The following is a 25,793-nucleotide window of genomic DNA, read 5'->3' as shown; positions in this document are numbered from 1 at the left end:
GGTAAAAATTGAAAAAAGGGTCCGATCCTCAAGATTACAAGCATACCCATAAGATGATGCAGCCACCAGTATGCTTGAACATATGGAGTGGTACTTGGTAAAGTATTGGATTTTCCTCAAACATAACACTTTGTATTCATGGCAAATTAGTTTGCCACTTTCTTTTGCTGTATTACTTTAGTGCCTTGTTGCAAACAGGATGCATGTTTTGGAATATTGTTTTATTCTCTACAGGCTTCCTTTTCTTCACTGTCAATTAAGGTTAGTATTGTGGAGAAACCACAATGTTGTTGATCCATCTATAGTTTATTCTATCACACCCATTATACTCTGTAACTGTTTTATAGTCACCGTTGGCCTCATGGTGAAATCTCTGAGCTGTTTCCTTCCTCTCAGGCAACTGATTGGGAAGGACACTTGTATCTTTGCAGTGACTGCTGTGTATTGATACTGTCCAAAGTATACAGGTTGATCCGGAGCATCCCAAACATGCGCAATGGGCAACATGTCTTGTGAGTATGCAGGCCCTGGAAGAACTGGGACATTTTAAGCTTCCAGGAATTGTGTACAGATCCTTGCGACATGGGGCCGTGTATTATCATGCTGAAACATGAGGTGATGGCAGCGGATGAATGGCACAACAATGGGCCTAAGGATTGTCATTCAAATTGCCATCAATAAAATGCAATTGTGTTCGTTATGCCTGCCCAAACCACAACCGCACCGCCACCATGGGGTACTCTGTTCTCAACGTTGACATCAGCAAACTGCGCACCCACATAATGTCATACACGTGGTCTGCGGTTGTAAGGCTGGTTGGTCGTATTGCCAAGTTCTCTCAAACGAGAAGAGAGAAATAATTAGGAGCATACTTAAATTCACACAGGACACTGGATGAGATAGGAGAAATACTCCAGATATAACAGACTGACCTTAGCCCCCCGACACAAACTATTGCAGCATAAATACTGGAGGCTGAGACAGGAGGGGTTGGGAGACACCTTGGCCCTGTCCGACGATACCCCCGGACAAGGCCAAACAGGCAGGATATAACCCCACCCACTTTGCCAAAGCACAGCCCCCACACCACTAGAGGGATATCTTCAACCACCAACTTACCATCCTGAGACAAGGCCGAGTATAGCCCACAAAGATCTTCCCCACGGCACGAACCCGAGGGGGGCGCCAACCCGGACAGGAAGATCACGTCAATGACTCAACCCACTCAAGTGATGGAATGGAAGAGCACCAGTAAGCCAGTGATACAGCCGCCGTAATAGGGTTAGAGGCAGAGAATCCCATTGGAGAGATGGGAACCGGCCAGGTAGAGACAGCAAGGGCGGTTCGTCGCTCCAATGCCTTTCTGTTCACCTTCACACCCCTGGGCCAGACTACACTCAATCATAGGACCTACTGAAGAGATGAGTCTTCAATAAAGACTTAAAGGTCGAGACCGAGTCTGCGTCTCTGACAAGGATAGGCAGACCATTCCATAAAATTGGAGCTCTATAGGAAAAAGCCCTGCCTCCAGCTGTTTGCTTATAAATTCTAGGTACAGTAAGGAGGCCTGCGTCTTGTGACCGTAGCGTACGTGTAGGTATGTACAGCAGGACCAAATCGTAAAGGTAGGTAGGACCAAGCCCATGTAATGCTTTGTAGGTTAGCAGTAAAACCTTGAAATCAGCCCTAGCCTTAACAGGAAGCCAGTGTAGAGAGGCTAGCACTGGAGTAATATGATCACATTTTTTGGTTGTAGTCCAGATTCTAGCAGCAGTGTTTAGCACTAACTGAAGTTTATTTAGTGCTTTATCTGGGTAGCCGGAAAGTAGAGCATTGTCACTTCTATATTAGACTACTACAAAAGCATGGATTAATTTTTCAGCATAGTTTTTGGACGAAGTTTCTGATTTTTGCAATGAATCAAAGATGGAAAAAAGCTGTCCTTGAAATATTCTTGATATGTTTGTCAAAAGAGATCGGGGTCCAGAGTAACGCCGAGGTTCTTCAGTTTTATTTGAGCTGACTATACAACTGTCAAGATTAATTGTCAGACCAACAGAAGATCTGTTTCTTGGGACCGAGAACTAGCATCTCTGTTTTGTCCGAGTTTAAAAGTAAAACATTTGTTGCCGTCCACTTCCTTATGTCTGAAACACAGGCTTCCAGGGTGGGCAATTTTTGGGCTTTATCATGTTTCATCGAAATGTACGGCTGTGTGTCGTCCGCAAAGCAGTGAAAGTTAACATTGTTTCCAAATGACATCACCAAGAGGTAAAATAATAGTGGACCTAAAATGGAACCTTGAGGAACACCAAAATGTACACTTGATTTGTCAGAGGACAAACCATCCACAGAGAGAAACTGATATCTTTCCGACAGATAAGATCTAAACCAGGCCAGAACTTGTCCGTGTAGACCAATTTGGGTTTCCAATCTCTCCAAAAGAATGTGGTGATCGACGGTATCAAAAGCAGCACTAAGGTCTAGGAGCACGAGGACAGATGCAGAGCCTTGGTCTGACGCCATTAAAAGGTAATTTACCACCTTCACGAGTGCAGTCTCAGTGCTATGATGGGGTCTAAAACCAGACTGAAGTGTTTAATATATATTGTCTTCAGGAAGGCAGTGAGTTGCTGTGCAACAGCTTTTTCTAAAATTTGAGAGGAATGGATGATTCGATAAGGCCAATAGTTTTTTATATTTTCTGGGTCAAGGTTTGGCTTTTTCAAGAGGCTTTATTACAGCCACTTTTAGTGAGTTTGGTACATATCCGGTGGATAGGGAGCCATTTTTTTTTTTTCAACATAGGAGGGCTAAGCACAGGAAGCAGCTCTTTCAGTAGTTGGAATAGGGTCCAGTATGCAGCTTGAATGTTTAGAGGCCAAGACTATTTTCATCAATGTGTCAAGAGATATAGTATTAAAAAACTTGAGTGTCTCTCTTGATCATATGTCCTGGCAGTGTTGTGCAGACTCAGGACAACTGAGCTTTGGAGAAATACGCAGATTTACAGAGGAGTCTAATGATCATGATCTTTTCGTCAAAGAAGTGTGCTCTTCAAGGATGAATCACGGTTTTAACTGTACCGGGCAGATGCTAGACAGTGTGTTTGGTTTGTGTGGGCGAGCGGTTTGCTCATGTCAGCGTTGTGAACAGAGTGCCCCATAGTGGTGGTGTGGTTATGGTATGTGCAGGCATAAACTACGGACAATCTATGGATTTCCAGCTATGTGAAATCCATAGATTAGGGCCAAATTAATGTATTTCTATTAACTGATATCCTTATATGAACTGTAACTCAGTAAAATCTTTGAAATTGTTGCATGTTGTGTTTTATATTTTTGTTCAGTATATATCAAAAATTTAATTTATTTTTTTATGAATATTACTAACCGATTAAACAAATTTTGGCCAAGGGATCCACGGAATAAATGTAGGGTGTAATACAATATATGTTCTTAACCCTGGGCAACATGGGCCTGGGAGGCTCACGGGAATATTGGTATCTACAGTTTTCCACCAATTATAGAAAAAAAAATGTCAACTCAATACTTGTATTCCCCCTCCCATTTTTAAAAAAAAATTATTATTTTTTTTTTACACATGAATGCACCATAATTTTAGCTTTTAAACTGCTAAGTTTTCTCTCATGCAGGATATTAGCTTTAAAACTGCAACAACAAAATCTCTTTGCCACATGACAATCTGTAGAATTTCAGGAAATTAGCTTAAACCGCTAAATGTTCTCTCCGATGCCAAGAGATGGGCCTTTCAAATCTTCCTTCCATGGGCCTGAGACTTGCGTTGTCTGGCCATTCACTGGCCGAAGTCATAGTGAAACTCCTTGTATGCTATTGTTATCTCACAAGAGTTGTGTTCAGATTGTGGGGGATCCCTGATGAATTTGCTAATATAAGGGGTCCATGGCCCCAAAAAGTTTGAGAACCCCTGATTTAACCTATTGCTGTGCATACTTTTGCACTTTACTCATTTGCTAATCGAATAGCATTGTAGCATCTAAACCCTTTTTATTCAAGTGGATTTAATTTAGAGCCCATGTCGATAAGCTTTGCAGAGCTACCCATGGCGTTACCTCCCACCCATCCTTTTATTTTGTATTTAGAAAAGACAACCCCATCCTATGAACCTAAATGTCACTCTTGTCCTTTCAGCTCTTTTGTTCAGCTCCGTGAGATTGAGAGGTTGGCCAAAGATTTTCTGGTGTACTCATCAGTGTGGTGCAGGGAGACATCAGAGGTAAGAGCCGTGGCTGCTCTTGATTGCAAATTCTACCAGATTATGTAGTGAGTCATTCACGGCACTGGATGGCTCCAGCAAAACCCTTGGTGACAGACTCCTCACTGAGCATTTTACATTTTAGTCATTTTAGCAGACGCTCTTATCCAGAGCAACTTAGTGGTGAATGCATACATTTCATACAATTTCATACATATCATACTTTTTTTTTTTTTTTTTTTTTTTCCTGTGCTGGCCCCCGTGAGAATCGAACCCACAACCCTGGTGTTGCAAACACCATGCTCTACCAACTGAGCTACAGGGAAGGCTGAAGTAACTAAACACCCCACTGCCGTGCTTTCTGAAGGTTAGCAGGATTCATAGTCAATGGTGCACTAATGTCAGTACTCAGTATTCAAATACAGGGTGAAAAACTATCTGGATGGATGACAGGAAAAGGTGGTGGACACGGGCTGCTTTTACAAAGTGACATTCATGTGTTCGTTTACAAAGACCTTATGCGTAAAGTACCAGTTTTTATTTTCATCGTACTAGTAACTCTTTATTAATGCAGCCACACACACCTCTGATCTGAAGCCTTACACACAATCTATCTGATACTCATCGAGCCAACATCAATGTGTTACGTGCAATACTATTGCAGGCATTGCCATAGACCTGCAGGGTCTTCAGACTTGAGTCTCCTAAAAAACAGTTAGTTAGAGCGTACAGTATGTCTGATACTGAAATAATGTGTGTACAGGCCACTGGGCTCTGGTATAAAACATGGTAAATTATCCCACACCACCACCACCAACAACCATAATGCAATCACAATAACCCCCCACTAGATGGTAGGTGTTTTCCAGTCTCAAGAGTAACAACCCCAACCCTTTTCTCTCAGTACAGAATAGCCTATACACCATCCCCCACTTAGACCCACACACCCTTCTACTTCTAGTGTGATGAAGGCCTCTCAACATCTGTTTTCAATAACTGGCCACCCTTGACTCCACACAAAATGCACTTACATGGACCTAACAGTTAATGAAGACATCAGCAGCAAAAGACACAGCCATTTCACACAACTCTTTTAGTCTTTTTTTTATTACCATACACAACCAATTGCTTTCATGGTATATTAAGCGCTACTATTATCATGCTCAACTTTTGCATGTATGTCATTTTTAAACACAGGTTCCTATCACAAAGCCAACTGTTGGCAAGACTGGGCATAACAGACTTGTGCTGTGAATGTTAGTTAAACTGAGCAGGAATTAATGGTTGAGGGTGCTATTCTTTGAGCTGGTACAAATGATTTGAATTCGACAGGATTTCTCAGCCTCTTAAATGTGGAACTTGTTCTATGCTGGGCCACAGGCCAAAGAGTGGTTCATACCTACCTACCCAGACATAAACCTCAACAGTCACTGGACTTTGGACAGAAATGTGCTGAGACTTGTTACATGTACAGTGCACTTTGGGTTTGTTGTCATCTGCAGCACACAAAACATTAGTGTCAGTGCAGTCAGACTGTGTAGATGAGAGTCGAAAGGTGTTTCCCCCATGTACATCTTGTATTGATTTTGTTAATATTATTTTTAGAGTCGAAAGGTGCTTTTTTTTTAAACCCTGTCAGCAAAGGGGGTGACAATTAGTTGGGATGTAGGCACATTCATGTGTGTTAGTTTCTTTTTTTTATTTTAAACCTAGGACTGATTTACACTGTTAATCTTTTTTTTAATCCCTTTTTCTTAAGAATTACTGTTTCAGTAGAGGGAGATGGGGTAAGAGAGCGGGGTGGGGTGAAGGGGAGAGAGCCGGGTGAAGAGGAGAGAGCGGGGGGGGTGACTGGAACCAATAGCGTGCAACATCCTGCTAATATAAAGAAGAAAAAAAAACGACTCTTGAAAAACAAGAGCAGGGGAACCAAGCTGAGGTAACTCGCCGGGTCTGTAGGAAGAATCCTGACAGCAGAAATCGGGGAAACGAATGAGAAAGCAATCGATCACAGCCTATTGATCACCAAATTGTCTTTCTATTTAAACGTTGATTAAAGTACACAGATGGTAAGTGCTTCTCGCCCATTTCTCGCGTTTCTTGTACAGAGATGGCTAGCTAGCGACAGCATACCCTCTCTTCCCCCTCCCTCTCCTTTTGTGATGAGGTGATGTCCACTCGATGCTAACTCGCTAGCTACCAAGGTTGCTAGCCATCCATTCCGTTTTTTGGTGGAATGACTCACGTTTAGCCTGCTGTTCTGTTTTTAAATAGCGTTACATTGCACGTTTTCGCCCTATCTTATTGCACTATGCCAACTTGCCATCTCTAATTTTTTGTTGCACGCTAATTAATCAATCCGGCATTATGTACGGCATTGTGCAGCTACCCAGCATTTCACTCAAAATGAGCTTATCTCAAACATACATATTTACTGGTTACGTTAGCTTGCGAGCTAGCGCAATAGCGGAGCACTATTCTCTCTGGTTGAGGCTTTGTTTTATGTTTTGCCTCAAGTGAAGCTTTAAACAGTCATATTGTCTGTCATGTTTTAGGATAACGTGCACTTGTTTAACTTTAGTTTGATCATTCTGATGTAGAATCAGAAGGAATGTGCACTGCCGATCGCCTTTGTTGGTTTTCTCAACAGATTGTGGCTGTGCATAGTATAAATGTTTTTATTTTTACCATTTTATGAAGTTAACGCCTGCCAATCATATACATCACCCAGTTTGGCTTCAGAAGCCCTCTCTGGCTGGCTGATGACAATCTTAATGTCTACGTACTGTTATTACCTAATCATGCCAGCCATTATTTGGTGCACAGAACCTGGCGTCTCTCCCCTGTTACATAAAGGGCTGTGGAAGGGATTCTGGTGTGGTAGGCGCACGGCGGTTGTTAGAACTGGAAGGCAATGAGGAGACCGCATCATTGCAAGCCAACGCTGTGTCATGGTGAACGGTATTAGCCTAGAAATGCATCAATTATATCATATATTGATTTATTGTAACACCCCTGTGAATTATCTGGCTCCCTGCGAGCTTATGACAGTAGCAGCATGGCAAAGCACTAGCAGAGTGGGTAAAGTACCTGTTTCAAATGGTGTTCTCTTCCATTCCCGCATAATGTTCTCCAAGTTGAGACCTTGGAGAACACATTTACTGCGCTATCTGCGGTCTTGCCAGACCAGCTCTCTATCAAATCAAGACGCCGATCTCCATAATTACTGCCTTGGCATATGATCATTTTCGTTTACCGCCACTTTGTGGGTACAGACTGGGGATTTTTTTCTACTGTATTATTGACTGTATGTTGTTTACTCCATGTGTAACTCTGTGTTGTTGTATGTTGTCGAACTGCTTTGCTTTATCTTGGCCAGGTCGCAATTGTAAATGAGAACTTGTTCTCAACTTGCCTACCTGGTTAAATTAAGGTGAAATAAAAATAAATAAATAAATAAAATGTGTAGATGTGCTGTCTAATTTTGGCCCAGTGTTGCCAAGGTTTGACACATGGTTTGAAGACAGATTTACGTCAATGCTGGCGGATTTGTGGGGCAAGCTTCTGTGGCGAGACGTTTGTTCTGAGTGATTGACTTCAGCGCGGAGAGAAGCTGGTTTCACTGTCTACGTTGAACGTGCCAAGACTGTCTGCTTCTATTGACACCTAGGCTGCATTGAGAATTGCACCTGCTGTTTCCTTGAAACATTTCCATTGTACAGCCATATGCACCATTTGCCCAATGACTTGTCAAAGGCACATACTGCCTCTGTCTGTCAGAGTGGAGGGGAGGCTTTGGTCACGAAGTAAAATGTGTTCATTACATTACTTGCAGGTCTAATTGAAGTAACCATACAGTGCACATGTTTCCTTTATACAACTATGGGAAATGTTTACACTTGTTTTGGAGTGAACAGCTCCATGTGCACTTCATTGAGCTTTCCTCCATAGCTGGCCGTTCCTCATGGTGTCAGATTTATTTTTACAGACGGTCACAGAGATGGTCTGTTGGGATGGTGTAGATGACAGTACCTTACTACAGTCATTGGACAGGGAGTGCAAAAAGAGAACGGTCAGGTGCTGTATGTTTTAGGTGCAGATCTATGGAGGTTGTGAGTGGGAGATGCAGCCAGCTGTTGTGTGCTAGATAGAAGAGGACTATGAATGAGGAAAGGTAGGTAGCCATAGCTGAAAGGTAGGTAGCCATAGCGGCCCAGTTGGTTATGGCCATTTTAGCTAGCCTAATGGTGCAGTTAAATTATTCATCGTTTTTGATACCCTGACTGAGATATCATTGAACAATAGCCTGACATAAGATAAACTAAGACATGGCATAATGACAAATGCCATTCCCTTGTAGATTGCGTTTTAAAAATTATTTTTTGAAACATTTGATTTAGTCATTATGTAGCGCACTTGGGTAGAAGTCCAAAATATAGTTAACAAGCGATGAACCATGGTCAGGGAAATAAACATGTCAGAAGTAATCCAATAATCATTGTTTTTAATGCCCTGGAGGGATGTAAGACTTCATTCACACAGCATTATGGGATTTATCCCAGCCGTTTCCGCTCCTGTCTTTATTATTGTGACATGGAAGCCTCTTGAAAACAAACTTCCTAAATGGCACTAAGGGTTCATTGTGTTGTTTACACCTGCTCTATTGTATCGTTGCTTGTTGTGAATAACCCTTTTTTTAGATGCAAACTCAACAAGACGTTTAAACGTTTCCATCGGTTACATAACCCTCCTATTGGCTGCTCTTACAACCTAGTACCAAGCAATTGCAGTCACATTGGGAGGGCCCAAGGACAAACTGCACACTGCCCAGTAAAAAATTCCACATTTTCCACAGCAAACTCGCCTCACGTGAGAATGACAGCAGCAAAGTGTCTACATGTGCAGTATATACTGTGGGCATCCTGGTTTACTGAAGAATGCCTACTGCATCACACCACCCACTTCTCATATCTTGGGATGCGTAGGCTTAAAAGTTCATGCTTTTGTCTCCTGCCTCTGCTGTCACACAGCCTGACACAACAGGCAAAGGGGGCAGAAGGTATCTTGTGCTGTAGTTGTAAAATCTCCCATGTTTTATGAAGTTCCAATGGAATGGTAGACTTCAGATTTGCATGTGTTTTGGTCAACGTGATGGGACCTGTCTTCCATGAATTCCTGTCCCTCCACAGGCTTTGGTTGCGCAACTTTCTCTTCTCTGTGCGATACGTCGTATCAGTTCTGAGGTTTGACGCTGAGGGCTGTTTTTTGAGTGACTTCATTAAATGCATGATCAGCGGCTTCTCGCTGGGTCCCTACATGCTAAAGTCAATAGAGAACAATATTGTTAATGGCTGACCTCAAGCCAAAGGTTGTGGGTTCAAATCTCAGATGAAACATTTCTCGTTCACCTTTTTGAGATGGGATGTCTGTAAAATGTTTAGTTTTGCCAGTGGGAATGTGTGAAAGCTGAGAGTAGATGTTATTCAGAGGTGTTCCTTAGACAATCCTGACCACTGTTTTTCAGTCTCAGCTGTTGCCTCCCTAGACAGGTGTCACATCTGTGATTATGGCATTGAGGCTCTCTGCCACTAGTCGTATAAGGACAACCTCTCTCCGCAGCCTCACAGGAAATGGCCTCCCCTGACGTGTGCAAGTGAAGAAAAACTTGTCAACTGACAGATGTTGGAAAGAAACTTGCTAATTTAGTGGTTTTACAGCCTCGATACTGCCTCACTTATTTGTTAGCTGAGGCTTGTTCATTGGACATGGTGGCCTTGTTTCAGATCTACCTGTGACCAGAAACGTCCACTGACTTTCCCTTCTCACCCCAGAACCATCAGTCTCTAGCTAGTTTGCTGTGAAATCGCCTTAACATACTGCACTATCAATTTACACCATGTTCAACCTGCAGATCGATGTGCCTCAGAGTGGAGACTGACATTGACAACGGCAGATAAACAGTGCAAAAGTTGTCCATGTTATGTCAATGGGCCATGCGTCCGATTCTGGGACAAGGAGTGATTGGGAGTCTTTTTGGCTCCAGTAAAAAAAATAAAAAATGAATTGGCACGACTGGCTCGTTTGAGAGAAGACATCCTCCCGAATTTTGAAATCGGACATGTATGATGTTTTCGTAATCTAAAAGTCATATTCCTATTAACTTCCAGTGTAGTGAGACTTTATTACTGCTACGTCATACCAGACGTATTTCTGCCTGCTTGAACGCCATCAACTCCGATGCATATGAAAACATGAAATGACCCAGGGAATCGATAGAACATCAGTCGCATCACAAATATCAAATTGTATTTGTCACATGCGCCGAATACAACAGGTGTAGACCTTACAGTGAAATGCTTACTTATGAGCCCCCAACCAACAGTGCGGTTCAAATAAAATGTAAAAAATACAGATAACAAAACTAACAAGTAAAGCGCAGCAGTAAAATAACAATAGCGAGACTATATACAGGGGGGTACCGGTACGGAGTCAATGTGCAGGGGCACCGGTTAGTTGAGGTAATATGTACATGTAGGTAGAGCTAGTAAAGTGACTATGCATAGGAGATAACAGAGAGTAGCAGAAGTGTAAAAGGGGGGGGGGGGGCAATGCAAGTAGTCTGGGTAGGGAGTCTAATGACTTAGGGGTAGAAGCTGTTTAGAAGCCTCTTGGACCTAGACCTGATGCTCCGGTACCGCTTTCTGTTCTCTGCTACTGCACAGTCTATGACTAGTGTGGCTGGACTCTTTGACCATTTTTAGGGCCTTCCTCTGACACCGCCTGGTATAGAGGTCCTGGATGGCAGGAAGCTTTGCCCCGGTGATGTACTGGGCCATACACACTACCCTCTGTAGTGCCTTGCGGTCATAGGCCCGAGCAGTTGCCATACCAAGCAGTGATGCAACCAGTCAGGATGCTCTCTGGTGCAGCTATAGAACCTTTTGAGGACCCCGTGCCAAATCTTTTCAGTCTTCTGAGGGGGAATAGGTTTTGTCGTGCCCTCTTCATGACTGTCTTGGTGTGCTTGGACCATGTTAGTTTGTTGGTGATGTGGACACCAAGGAACTTGAAGCTCTCGACCTGCTTAACTGCAGCCCCGTCGACGAGAACGGGGGGTGTGCTCGGTTCCCCTTTTCCTGTAGTCCACAATCATCTCCTTTTGTCTTGATCACGTTGAGGGAGAGGTTGTCCTGGCACCACACGGCCAGGTCTCTGACCTTCTCCCTATAGGCTGTCTCACCGTTCAGTGATCAGGCCTACCACTGTTGTGGCATCGGCATATTTAATGGTGGTGTTGGAGTTGTCCCTGGCCACGCAGTCATGAGTGAACAGGGAGTACAGGAGGGGACTGAGCACGCACCCTTGAGGGGCCCCTGTGTTGAGTTTCAGTTTGGCGGAGGTGTTACCTACCCTTATTACCTGGGGGCGGCCTGTCAGGAAGTCCAGGATCCAGTTGCAAAGGGAGGTGTTTAGTCCCAGCGTCCTTAGCTTATTGATGAGCTTTGAGGGCACTATGGTATTGAACGCTGAGCTGTAGTCAATGAATAGCATTCTCACCAAGGTGTTCCTTTTGTCCAGGTGGGAAAGGGCGGTGTGGAGTGCAATAGAGATTGCGCCATCTGTTGGGCCGGTATGCAAATTGGAGTGGGTCTAGGGTTTCTGTGATAATGGTGTTGATAATGGTGTTGTCGTTCAAAGCACTTCATGGCTACAGACGTGAGTGCTACGGGTCGATAGTCATTTGGGCAAGTGTAACAGGGTTGGTTATGTTTCCACTTGCCTCTAAAGAAATGTGTATTTAATGTTCAAGCATTCTTATTGGTTGGTTCAACTCTGACAATAAGGTGTGTTGTGATTGGCCCCGCTTGCAGATGGGGGGAGATCGCAAACGTCAGGTCTTCCCAGTATGAAAATGTGATGCAAGGGATTTTGCCATCAATATCATTAAGCCCTGCACAACTAACATGCTGTTTCCTATTTAACAGAAATAAATGATGCTCAACTGGGACCACTGGCTGATGTGATTTATTAGGAGAAAACACAACGCAAGAAGAGTACGATATACATCTGTTACACAAGTTACCTTGGTGTTCTTGGGCACAGGCACTATGGTGGTCTGCTTAAAACATGTTGGTATTACAGACTCGGACAGGGAGAGGTTGAAAATGTCAGTGAAGACACTTGCCAGTTGGTCAGCGCATGCTCGCAGTACACATCCTGGTAATCTGTCTGGCCTTGTGAATGTTGACCTGTCTAAAGGTCTTACTCACATCAGCTGCGGAGAGCATGATCAGTTTTCTGGAACCGCTGGTGCTCTCATGCATGTTTCAGTGCCATTTGCCTCACAACGAGCATAAAGTAGTTTAGCTCGTGTCACTGGGCAGCTCTCGACTGCTTCCCTTTGTAGTCTGTAATGGTTTGAAAGCCCTGCCACATCTTATGACCGTCAGAGCCGGTGTACTACGATTCAATCTTAGTCCTGTATTGACGCTTTGCCTGTTTGATGGTTCGTCGGAGGGCATTGCAGGATTTCTTATAAGCTTCCTGGGTTAGAGTCCCACTCCTTGAAAGTGACAGCTTTAGCTCAGTGCGGATGTTGCCTGTAATCCATGGCTTCAGGTTGGGGTATGTACGTACGGTCACTGGGGACGAAGTCATTGATGAAGCCAATGACTGATCTAGTGTACTCCCCAATGCCATTGGAGAAATCCCGGAACATATTCCAGTCTGTGCTAGCAAAACAGTCCTGTAGCTTAGCATCTGCTTCATCTGACCACTTTTAAAAAATGTGTTGATCTAGTCACTGGTGCTTCCTGCTTTCTGAAATGTTTTTACCTCTGGTTGCACATTTAACATGCTGAAAGAAATTTGGTAAGACGGATTTAAGTTTCCCTGCGTTAAAGTCCCCGGCTACTAGGAGCGCCGCCTCTGGGTGAGCGTTTTCCTTGTTTGCTTACGACGGAATACAGCTTCAATGCTGTCTTAGTGCCAGCATCAGTCTGTGGTGGTATGTAAATAGCTACGGTAGTGTGGTCTACAGCTTATCATGAGATACTCTACCTCAGGCAAGCATTCGCTCGAGACTTCCTTAGATATCGTGCACCAGCTGTTATTTACAAAAACTCATAGTCCGACGCCGCTGTTCTATCTTGCCGGTACAGCTTATAACCTGCCAGCTGTATGTTGATGGCGTCGTCGTTCAGCCACTACTCCTTGAAGTATAAGATGTTAGTTTTTAACCCCTGTGCGGCCTCATCCAGCGAAAAATCCTATCGCCATTAGCATAACAATTTTATTTTTTTTTCAATTTTTTTTCTCCAAATTATATCGTTTTATAGATACACCTCTCCTGAATCGAACCACGTTGTCCGATTTCAAAAAGGCTTTACAGCAAAAGCAAAACATTAGATTATGTTAGAGGAGTATATCATAAAAGTAGCCACATAGCCATTTTCCGACCAACCACATGCATCACAAATAACCAAAAAACAGCTAAATGCAGCACTAACCTTTGACAATCTTCATCAGATGACACACCTAGGACATCATGTTACACAATACATGCATTCTTTTGTTTGATAAAGTTCATATTTATATATAAAAACAGCATTTTACATCGGTGCGTAACGTTGACTAACTATTTTCCCTCAAATGCATCCGATGAAACAGCGCTACAATTTACTAAATTACTACTCGAAAACATTTTTAAAATGTAATATTGTCATTCTAAGATTTATAGATGAATATCTCTTGAAAGCACCTGTAATGCCAGATTTAAAAATAACTTTACTGGGTAATCACACTTTGCGATAAAAGGGGATGCGATACTCAGAACAATAGGCTAGCAATACAGGTCAGCGCCATCTTGGAACAATCGCATTGATTATCTTCATCCTTAGGCACTTCCAGGAATCCCAGGTCCACAACAAATGTATTTTCGTTCGAAAAAGTTCATCCTTTATGTTCCATTAGCTTGTTGTTGTTAGTGCGTTCTGAAGGCTGCACCAAAAATTCTGTGGCCGCGGGACTATTCTTTCAACAAAATGCATTTTTTTCTTATTTAGGTTCGTTTAAACATGTCAAACGTTGTATAACATAAATCTTTAGGGCCTTTTTCAACCAGAGCTCCAATAAGATTCAAGGGGGACGATTGCATTGTCTTTATAAACGTTTCGAAAGGGGAGAGTAGCCAGGGGCGCCGGCGTCATAATAGTGATGGCCCTCTCCGTGTGACCACGTTCCACAGCGTGTCATTCTGTCAGTTTTCACAGTAGGAGACTCAAATCACTTTGTAAAGACTGGGGACATCTAGTGGAAGCAATAGGAAGTGCTCAATTAACCATAGCTCACGGTGTGATTAATAGGCAACGTGATGAAGTTGAGTCCGCAATTCAGAATTCCACTTTCTGTTTCGAACTGTCTCGGGGTTTTGACTGCCATATGAGTTCTGTTATACTCACAGACACCATTCAAACAGTTTTAGAAACTTTAGGGTGTTTTCTATCCACAAGTATTAATTATATGCATATCCTAGCTTCTGAGTTTGAGTAGTAGGCCGTTTAAAATGGGCACGAATTTTTTTCAAAATGCGCTGTGGCGCCCCCTATCCTAGGCGAGCGTCAAGAGGTTAATGTCCGGTTGGTAGTTTAATCTTCAGCGTAACTCCATTTTATTCTCCAAAGATTGCATGTTTGCTAGCAGAATGGAAGGAAGTGGGGGTTTATTCGATCGTCTACAAATTCTCAGAAGGCAGTCCGCCCTTTGGCCACTTTCTCTGCCCCTTCATGCAAATCACGGGGATCTGGGCCTGTTCCCGAGAAAGCAGTATATTGTTCGCGTCGGGCTTGTCAGACTCGTTAAAGGAAAAAAAGGATTCTGCCTGTCCATGCTGAGTAATCGCGGTCCTGATGTCCAGTTCTTTTCGGTCATAAGAGACTAGTGGGAACATTATGTACAAAATAATTTTCAAACGAGCAAACAAAAAAAACACAATTTGGTTGGGGGGGGGGTGTATAACGTCTACCATTGTTTTCATGGCGCCGTTCACCCATTCTGAATATAACGTTCAGAATGGGTGGCGCTTTAAAAAGCTGGTATAGTCGTAGTGCATTTTTACTGTTTATTTTCTATCCCTCTGTCTCAAGGGCTGCAGGTCAGTGTTCTAAAAATAAGATGTGCAGAGAGACTAACTGAAATGAATGGCCACTGACTACTTTCAACATCTTGGGTCAGTTTCACTATGTGTATGTTACCATAAGAACACTGTCACACAGCCTGGGGTGAAAGGTTTTAAGTAAACTTACCAGCACCAAGTCCCTTAGCCTTTCTACTCTAGATGGAAACATTGATGTCCCATGACTGTTAATATTCCTGTCTGTAGCTGTAACCTTTCTAAAAGGGGCCGATTTAGGCTCGTTATCTCTGTATAAACATACCCAAATATTGGACAGAGGTCTGGTTTATGCTTTCTAACGCTGATCGTTTCAAAGTGGTAAATGGAATTCATAGATGTATACCCGTGCAAGCAGGCACTTGATGCTCCGAACCCTTCCCTCAATACTTTTATTAGGGAAGAGCTAGCCCCGGTGTGGATTCCCTGGGCCTGAACAGACATCCCCTGGTGAAGGCCTCCTCTCGAGGCAGGGTGCAGTCACCCCCAGACCCCCTGCCATTGTTGGGGTGGTCTGAGCTTCAGGGGAATAGGCAATGGGATTTGTCATTGTAATGAGATCAGGAGCTCCTCTTCAGAGAGGGAGAGTCTCAACCTGATCTGACTGTGGGTGTAGCACAGCAGGGCCTAACTCTTCAAATGGCTGCATGGAAGAATCTCACATACATGAAGTGTAGCCTACCTGAAACTCAAACAGAGATGCGGTGTCTATTCCGCTTAGTGTGAATAAATGACCGGTAAGAGACTGAATATTAATGTTGCTAAAGGTGGGAGTCTGATCTAGAAAAATCAGTGAAGTGCTCTTTTCTCTCTGGCTGGAGACTTTAGTAAGTGGTTCCAACTTCAAACTAATCTAAATGGGTACACCGAATTGTAAGTGAATTACCATGTGTTAATCTAATTGGCAGCCTACATCTAGCCTGCTGTTTTTGAGCACCTTTAGTTGTGTGTGCAGTTGGCACACCACAACGTTCATGTTGTCCCTCTGTTCTTCTAACCATTTAAGGAGAGGTTTGGTCTGTGCACAGATCATTCCTTGTGGTAGTTGTTATCTGCTGTAATCAGCCTGTGCTCTAAGCCCAGTGGGGTGACAGTTAGCTGTAGCAGGCTCCCCACAGGGACTCTTAGTCTGTGTCGTCACTACTTCCTGCCACGGCGTAATTCTTTGGTCGGCAGTCAGTGGCATGTCTTCATGTACAAATAAGGCAAAAGAAGACAGATGGCACCAGCCATGTAGAAGCCTTCCAGGACTGACTGTGTGCTTGCCTGCCATGGTATCTCTTCCTGTTTTCATTATCTTTTAGTGACTATGGCAATTCTGCAGCCTGAATTGGTGATTCACTTTGCTGTAAGGTACTGTACGTTGCATGCTGTGCTTAAACAGGAAACCATTGCCTTTTGAAGCAGTTTATTTATCTTATGAAATATGAAGCTCCTGTTGAGTGTTACTCATGGTTGCTCTCCTGTTGCAACAGGAAGTGAGTTTACCATGCAGCCAACCAAGCAGTGCACCCTGTACCCTACCCAAATATGAGAATGAAGGAGACTTGGTGAGGAGGAAGATGGTCAGGATGGCGATTGCATCTACAGGAAGTTGCAGTCCTTCCATCAGACATGCCTTAGTTTGTGAGAACGGAAACACCCCAGCTTCCTCAGTCATTCAGTTTAAAGATATCTGACATGATTTTCACATCAGGGTTCAGTAGTGAGTGGGTGACAGTTAAGCCAAAGCAAATATTACTAATATGATCATTTCAATTTAATAGAATACCAATTGGATTCCCAAAGTCTCTGTGGTAACTATCATCTGTGCACATGCTAGATGTGTAAGGCCTTTTGGGGAGCTCTTCTTTGACCCTAATGGCTGCCAGTTGTGAAGTGCAACATGATTGAATCAGTGGCTGATGGGTTTCACTCTCAACCGCTTGTAACAGCTCATTATTTCAGTTTAATGGAGTTTTTCTGGCCGTTCCATTGCGTTCTAACTGAGCAGACCCAATGAGGAGCTGGATTTGTAGTGAACAACCCATATCCCTGTGGATCAGTGCTCTGTGTCCACTCCCCTTCAATGTGTGTGAATGTAGCCTAAATGTCCCCCTTTCTGCTGCACAGGCTTCATGGAAGGGCTGTAGCGAGAATATGGCGGTGCACAGTTGTCTGTCAAATGAGGAGCCCCCCCTCTGACTACCACCAATCTCCTGACATAGCAGTCAGGGTTTAGATGTCTGCAGTGGACTTTCCCAGAGAGCAGTCTGGCATGCACACTAGCGGACACAGCCTTTTCAGTGCGTCTGCCTAAACTCGTGTCTGTGTGTCGGTCTGCCTGCTAATTGACCTGCTAGTCCAGCTTCACGGCGTGGACGTCAATGTGGAGAAATTGCTGAAGCCTGTCGGTCACATAGTTTTGAAATATAGTTCTTCACCAGGTGTGTTTGGAGCCAGGTGTGACAGCTGAGACCTAGGCGCCTTCGACCAATTGCTTGACCCGTGTCTGCCCTGTGGACATTCAGACTTTTGTGACCTCGTTTCAAACCGACTGTAAGCAACTCCACAATGATCTGCTAGGTCAACATCTGTTAGCAATATGGCAGACAATATGATACCTGTCCTGCCCTCGTGGGTTTTGACAGGGAGTCCGTGGCAACAGTAGGGTCTAGGAGTTCATGTTTGTGTATGTTGAAAGTAACTTGTTTGTGTACGGTGTAATGCAGTTGTCATAGATGGGAATGAGTGTTCAGGGTCTCTGAGACAAGTTGAAGCAGGAAGTCCATGGATGTTTGTCAGAGTAGGGCTTTGGAGCCACGAGTAGAGAAATGAGACAGGCCTCCATTACATAAGGCCTTTAGTTCTATAGACCTGAATGGTGCTCTCTGTTAAGGCCAAGCTCTCACACTGAACTGTTGTAAGGTTCGTGAACAAATGTTTTTTTATTGACTCAAGTTGTACATCAGAATTCCAGATTAGTGATGTAGTGTAACACTGGCGTTGGTTGCTTTCTTAAACCTCTGTGCTGTGTGCAAGTCGAGAGCATCCTAAGGATGTCCGTAATATCACACTTGGGGTTAATATTTGAAATGGTTGTGCTACCTACTCACATGTCCAGACAGAAGGTAGCTGACCTGCCCTCTGGGGAGTACAGTACACTGACAGATGGAGCTGTCGGAGGGAGAGAGCGGGAGTGTGGAAACTACTGGGATGAGAGGGATATTATGGACATGGTATTGTCAATATAACAGGGGAAATCCTGACTGCTTAGACTTCTGTTGTAATAACACTAAATAGGAAAGTACTGAGGTTTACTCATTTTATTCCAGGACAACAGAAATGCCCCTGAAGATAAACCTGTCCAGCGCTCCAAAGTAAATATACCTCCATTATCACTCCCCCCTCCTCCTTTGTCCCGGTTTCAACCCAGTAGGACATTATCTTTTAATCACTATCCTTCTCCATTACCTGTCTGTCTGGCCCAGTGTGTCTCACCTAGAGGTCGACCGAATAGGATTTTTCAATACCGATTATTGGAGGACCCCAAAAAAAGCCAATGCCGATTTTATATTTTTATATATATATATGTATGTATATGTTTTTATTTATTTGTAGTGACAATTACAACAATACTGAATTAACACTTATTTTAACTTAATATAATACATCAATAAAATCAATTTAGCCTCAAATAAATAATGAACCATGTTCAATTTGGTGTAAATAATGCAAAAACAAAGTGTTGGAGAAGGAAGTAAAAGTGCAATATGTGCCATGTAAGAAAGCTAACGTTTAAGTTCCTTGCTCAGAACATGAGAACATATGAAAGCTGGTGGTTCCTTTTAACGAGTCTTCAATATTCCCAGGTAAGAAGTTTTAGGTTGTAGTAATTATAGGACTATTTCTCTCTCTACGATTTGTATTTCATATACCTTTGACTATTGGATGTTCTTCTAGGCACTTTAGTATTGCCAGTGTAACAGTATAGCTTCCGTCCCTCTCCTCGCTCCTACCTGGGCTTGAACCAGGAACACATCGACAACAGCCACCCTCGAAGCAGCGTTACCCATGTAGAGGAAGGGGAACAACTACTCCAAGTCTCAGAGCGAGTGACGTTTGAAACGCTATTAGCGCGCACCCGCTAACTAGCTAGCCATTTCACATCGGTTACACCAGCCTCATCTTGGGAGTTGATAGGCTTGAAGTCATAAACAGCGCAATGCATTGCGAAGAGCTGCTGGCAAAACGCACAAAAGTGCTGTTTTGAAAGAATGCTTACGAGCCTGCTGGTGCCTACAACAGCTCAGTCAGACTGCTCTATCAAATCATAGACTTAATTATAATATAATAACACACAGAAACACGGGCCTTAGGTCATTAATATGGTCGAATCCGGAAACTATCATCTTGAAAACAAAACGTTTTTCCTTTCAGTGAAATACGGAACGGTTCCGTATTTTATCTAACGGGTGGCATCCCTAAGTCTAAATATTCCTGTTACATTGCACAACCTTCAATGGTATGTCATAATTACGTAAAATTCTGGCAAATTAGTTCGCAACGAGCCAGGCAATGAACGCAAGAGCAGTGACGCAATTTCATGTTAGCAGGCAATATTAACTAAATATGCAGTTTTAAAAATATATACTTGTGTATTGATTTTAAAGAAAGGCATTGATGTTTATGGTTGGGTACATTGATGTAACAGTGCTTTTTTCGCAAATGCGCTTGTTAAATCATCACCTGTTTGTCGAAGTAGGCTATGATTCCATGAGAAATTAACAGGCACCGCATCGATTATATGCAACGCAGGACACGTTAGATAAACTAGTAATATCATCAACCATGTGTAGTTAACTAGTGATTATGCTAAGATTGATAGTTTTTTTATAAGATAAGTTTAATGCTAGCTAGCAACTTACCTTGGCTTCTTGCTGCCCTCGCGTAACAGGTAGTCAGCCTGCCATGCAGGCTCCTCGTGGAGTGCAATGTAAGGCAGGTGGTTAGAGCATTGGACTAGTTACCAGAAGGTTGCAAAAACGAATCCCCCCTGAACAAGGCAGTTAACCACCGTTCCTAGGCCGTCATTGAAAATAAGAATGTGTTCTTAATCTGACTTGCCTAGTTCAATAAAGGTGTTAAAAAAAAAAAAAACGGTGGCCAAAAATACCGATTGTTATAAAAACCTGAAATCGGCCATTCCGATTAATCGGTCGACCTCTAGTCTCACCCTACTGACCTTTACTCAGATGTAATTTAAGCGTCATCCGTAATGGCACTACAGTTTATATACCATTATATGTTTTCACATACACTCAACAGCAACTCATTTCGATAGATTTGTTATAAATAACTGAGCAAATTGAGATGATGCTTCATTTATCCATTGAAACATGTTTGAAGTCATAGTAACGGTGTGGTTTTTGTTCATGTGCGTAGTCCTTCAGCTTCAAGACACCGCGGGAGGTGTGCTCGTCATGTGAGAAGACCGTCTACCCCATGGAGAGATTGGTGGCTAACAACCTAATATTCCACTCGGCCTGTTTCTGCTGCAAACACTGCAACACCAAACTCAGGTGAGACTCTCTCTCACTCACTCCATATCAGACTGTGTTGTTCTTTTGTTTATATTCTGCCCCTCCCTCCCTGCAGCCTGGGCACATTTGCTGCCCTTTCGGGTGATTTCTACTGCAAGCCGCACTTCCAGCAGCTCTTCAAGAGCAAAGGCAACTATGATGAGGGCTTTGGCCGCAAGCAGCACAAGGAGCTTTGGACCTCCAAGGAGGGCGAGAACATAACAAAGACTGCGTAGCCACGCCTGTCTGTGTCCCAACCGTTCTCCCACGGGAAAGGCTATACGGACACTCCTGACCTGCAAACCAACTTTTATTTTCAGAATTGGTAAATGTCAGGGTTAGTTTTAGATTTTGGGTAGTTTTGCAGGTCAGCAGTATCCTTCTGCTATTTCCCATCTCATCCCCAAAGCTGCCTCTTCTCCACCTCCAACATGTCATGAGGGGTGCAGTCAACGTTCCTGTGTGCTCGCTCCACGTCATGGAAGACAGACACATGACCGGCCAGTCACGCCCCCTGTCGCTTGACTTTTTATTTAGTGGGGTGTTTATTCCTTTCATTTGGTTTTAGTATCATTTTTATTTTACATCTGCTCTTTTGAAATTGTTGATTGTGACCAAACTGCTAATTCACAAACCAGTGGTATGTTTTTGCTGTCCTTTTGAGGACTACATTATCATTTGTTTTCTTGTTTATTTTTCGGATAAATTTCCACCCTTTTGACGCAACAGGCGCAAGGACCGTATGCTCAGGTGAACATATGGTTAGAGAAGCTGGAGTTCACTCTACGCTGTAGAGCATACTCAGGACCGTATGCTCAGGTGAACATATGGTTAGAGAAGCTGGAGTTCACTCTACGCTGTAGAGCATACTCAGGACCGTATGCTCAGGTGAACATATGGTTAGAGAAGCTGGAGTTCACTCTACGCTGTAGAGCATACTCAGGTCAACCATACTGAGCTAGGTTCATTAGCAAGTTTGTACTATTTTATGACCTCTTTTTAGTTCCATATAGTCAATTAAATCTAACACCGATTTTAAAGACCAGTCCTCTGCATTGCGGTAGCACTGGCGGAAGACAATTTGTGAGTTTGTCAGGGTTCACTTATCTGAGAAACAAACACGGTACTGTAAAACTGTCACACGTTCTCTCTCTCTCTCTCTCTCTCTCTCTCTCTCTCTCTCTCTCTGGGTACATTTAGTTGAATTCTGTCTTATTGTTCAAATGTTTTTTTGCTCCTATGATCTGAATGTCTGCTAGGATTCAGTTCTGCATGTTTGTCCTGTATGAGTCTTAGCTGTATTACCTTTGGTCTGTACTGCCCTCCTGTGTTCTGGATGACTTTTTAAAAAACTAATCTGCTTCATTGACTCTTAATCTCACTTTACTGGTTTTAAAATGAACTCTTTGCTCTTATTTGCTGGGTTTGACTGTCGTGCGATAAGTTGATCTCACTCGTAGAGGCTTTTTTTGTCTTTATTCTGAAAATGAGAAGTATCTCATAGGTGTTTGTACATAGCTTGTGCTTAGTGAACATGTCGCACTATACTGTGCACATATGACCATGCATGTTAACCAGACAAGTCAATGTTAGATTGACAGGCAACATAGCCTAACAGGAAACCACAACTGTCACGCTAATATCCCCTTCTGCTTCCTGTCCATGCAGAGCTGTCTGTTCATGTACTAAGTTGGAGTGTAAAACTAAGCGGGACTTTCGGATCTTTCAAGACAACTGTGAACTCTGGTGGGGGAACAATGTCAAATCCTGATGTCTGTGATCTGCCAGTTGGGAAAGTCGGCATTAGAAAGAGGCCAGAGTTCCTGACGCAGAATTATGAGTTGGATGACCGTCTGAAGAAAAAAAAAAAAAAAATCCCATCAGCTTTTTTTCTTTTTCTGAGTTCCCTGTTGTCTTGAATGCTCGAAAGTCTGAGAATTCCGTGTTCTGAATGTGGCAGAAATTCACATGACTGGGATGTACTCACGGGGCCACAAGTGAAATCGCATAATGTAAAAAAATATATATTATCGTGCTTCTCCAGTGACATCACATCTGCCAACATAAATATTTTTTTTTTTATAAATACCTCATGGCTTTCTTGTCTCGACTGCATCACATGATTCTGAGCAGAGGTGGTGGATTTGTGAAGATGGTTCCCTTCAGGCTGTTTACCATTGGGGGGGGGACAAATTGCCAGTTTCAGTCTGCTGAACAGGGTGGATCTCCCATCGACACCAATGTGATAGATAGCAGATGGGTCTGGTCTACTTTATTGACTAATGTAACCAGAAAGATGGAGTGGGATGTCTCGCTGCTTCTTCATCTCTGATTTTGAGCACCAGGACCTAGTACTATATGAGGGGTGGACGCTAACAGGGAATGTTGTTGGTCCTGGGGCATGTTCAGGGGAATTCCTATGCAGTGAGTAAAGCCCAGGCCTACAGTGCCCTGAACCTCAGAGTAGTGCCTCCTGGTGGGAGAAGAGAGGTAGCAAATGCTTGAGTCAGTTCAGCCAGACCCAGTAAAGGCTTGAGCTATTACATATCACACAATTGTCAATAAACATGTTTGCCCCCAGTAATTTCTTCTGTATAGCTTTTACTCACTTTTTAAGATGTGGGAGTGGCCTCGGGATGAAACGGTTGTGCTACAGGTATTTGGAGGTTGAAATGTTCTAAAGCGACACCTGCTTTGGCCAACAAACTCAATAGACAAGATTTCTTTTTTCTTCGTTCTTGGTTTAGAATGAGACTAAAGCCATTGAATTACATCATTTGTGAGGTATTCAATGCCACAACACTTGAATGACACAATGTATATTGTGACGGAAAGTTTACTGTGAATTATAAACTAGGTGTTTCGAGCCCTGAATGCTGATTGGCTGAAGGCTGTGGTATATCAGACCGCGTACCACGGGTAGGAAAAATAATTTATTTTTACTGATCTAAGTACATTGGAAACCAGTTTATAATAGCAATAAGGCACCTTGGGGGTTTGTGCTATGTTGGGCATATACCTCACCTCGGGCTTCATTGTTTAATTAGAGCATGCTCTGCAGAATAGAAAATAAAACATGTTACTTTTTGATAAGTAAAGCCTTATAAATAAATGGCAAAAACCATGGCCTAACATTATTGCTTTTTCAAAACAATTTTGATTGGTTTTTTTTTTTCAGTGCACATACCTTTCTTTCTCCCTGTTCTAGCCTATCCCCTGTGAATGAAAATAATCTTTCTGCTTGTTTTCCACTTCGTCCCTGTGGTGGATATGAGTGGCTTCACTCAGCCAGAAGTTTATGTACCCGCTCATCCTCCACTCTCTCCTGAATGCTTTTCATTTTTTCATTACATTTCCTCAAGTTGTAAAGTTATCTATTTGTTTTTAAGATTTTATAACGGTCCTTGAGACCACCCAGAATGCTTTGTAACCAAGAACATCATATCAAATAACACTGTGTCCATATCGTCTGTTATGTGTGAGGAGTGTGCCAAGGTACAATGGCGTTATCCTGTGAATAAACTTTCTTTGTATAGAGAAACAAACAAAAAGAAGGTGCACTTCCATACTGGTGCCAGGAGGCTCAGGTCTCTGAGCTGTGTGACTGTGTGTGTTCTGCGAGTCATGTACTTGTGTGCAAAATTGGATGTAGACTTAACATGTATTTTTCAATGCAGGTGTCACTGTTGTCAAAATGTAAATGTATGCATTTAAAAACAAAAACATTCTGTATAACTTGACCTGTGGATGGTGGCCTTACAAGCAAAAGGACGTTTTGGCTTTTACTCGTCTTTCACCTCTACTCTCCTCTCTTCTTCTTTTGGATTATTACTCCAGTTAAATTGTGTTGTAGAAGAACATGATTATAAATAATGTGTTTTGTGTCCCCTCCCTCCCTCCCCACCCACACATACACAATCAAATGTATTTTGTTTGATCATTTTCTTTCAGTAGTTTATTTACATTTTTTACATGCTTTTGAAAAAATAAATGAAGATGCTGGTGTTAAGTGAGGTGGTTGTCTTTATTACATGAGTAAAGGCAGTGCATATTTCATATTTGATACTCGTCATTTGTTGGGTAAATAGTAGGCCTTTTTAATGAAATGTATAGGAGCTAGTGTGTTTTATATACTGTTATAGACTCTTTCAGATGCTCGACAACAGGAGTTGTTTTAGTTCAAGGTACCTGAAGAAAACAGAATAGAGCATCAATATTGTCTCCTACTGGTACAGATGTGTTATCTTAATTCGACCAGTTCCCTCACAGCAGGAAAATTATCCTGCAGCAACAGGACATTTTATTATTAAGTGGATGATAATGAGTGGACATTTTTTGTAGGGGTTGATACAGATATAGGATCTTAATTTGATCACCCTGTTGGAGGAGAAATTTTAAACCTATAGTGTATTTGAGATTTTAAAAGGATTCTGAAGTTTGTAATTTCCACTTTGAAATTTCAGCCTTGATTTGACATTACATTTTTCATAAGGGAAAATCAAGGCTGAAATTTCATAGTGGAAATGGCAAACTTAAGAATCCTTTTAAAATCTCAAATACACTACACATTTTAAATTTATCCTCCGACATGGTGATCAAATTAAGATCCTACATCTGTATCAACCCCTACAAAAATGTCCATGAATTATAATCCACATAATTCACATTTCCTGTTGATGCAGAATTCTGTTCCTGCTGTAGCAAACAGGCTCAAATTAATATTCTCCATCTGTAAATGTTTTGTTAGTGCAAATCAAGTCTGACATTTTAAAGTGGAAATTACAAACTTTAGAAGCCTTTTTAAACCTTGAATACATACAAGTTTG

General features: G+C 42.6%; 1 protein-coding gene across 2 annotated transcripts; it reads left to right on the top strand.

The window, feature by feature from the left end:
* The first annotated feature begins 590 nt into the window (after positions 1-590).
* Positions 591-24,976, top strand: LOC115171524 (LIM domain-containing protein 2). Of its 2 annotated transcripts, XM_029728445.1 has the most exons (5): positions 591-615; positions 4,173-4,257; positions 18,721-18,765; positions 20,831-20,967; positions 21,044-24,976. In XM_029728445.1, exons 1-5 carry the CDS (start codon positions 611-613, stop codon positions 21,201-21,203), a joined length of 432 nt encoding a protein of 143 aa, XP_029584305.1. In that variant the 5' UTR covers positions 591-610; the 3' UTR covers positions 21,204-24,976. The 2 variants fall into 2 exon arrangements, with proteins under 2 accessions (XP_029584305.1, XP_029584307.1); XM_029728447.1 differs by lacking the exons at positions 591-615; positions 4,173-4,257 and adding an exon at positions 6,097-6,305.
* The last annotated feature ends 817 nt before the right edge of the window (positions 24,977-25,793 follow it).

Source organism: Salmo trutta, chromosome 32 (assembly GCF_901001165.1).
Source record: "Salmo trutta chromosome 32, fSalTru1.1, whole genome shotgun sequence".
Classification (NCBI taxonomy): Eukaryota; Metazoa; Chordata; class Actinopteri; order Salmoniformes; family Salmonidae; genus Salmo; species Salmo trutta.
This window is presented reverse-complemented; position numbering and strand designations above follow the sequence as displayed.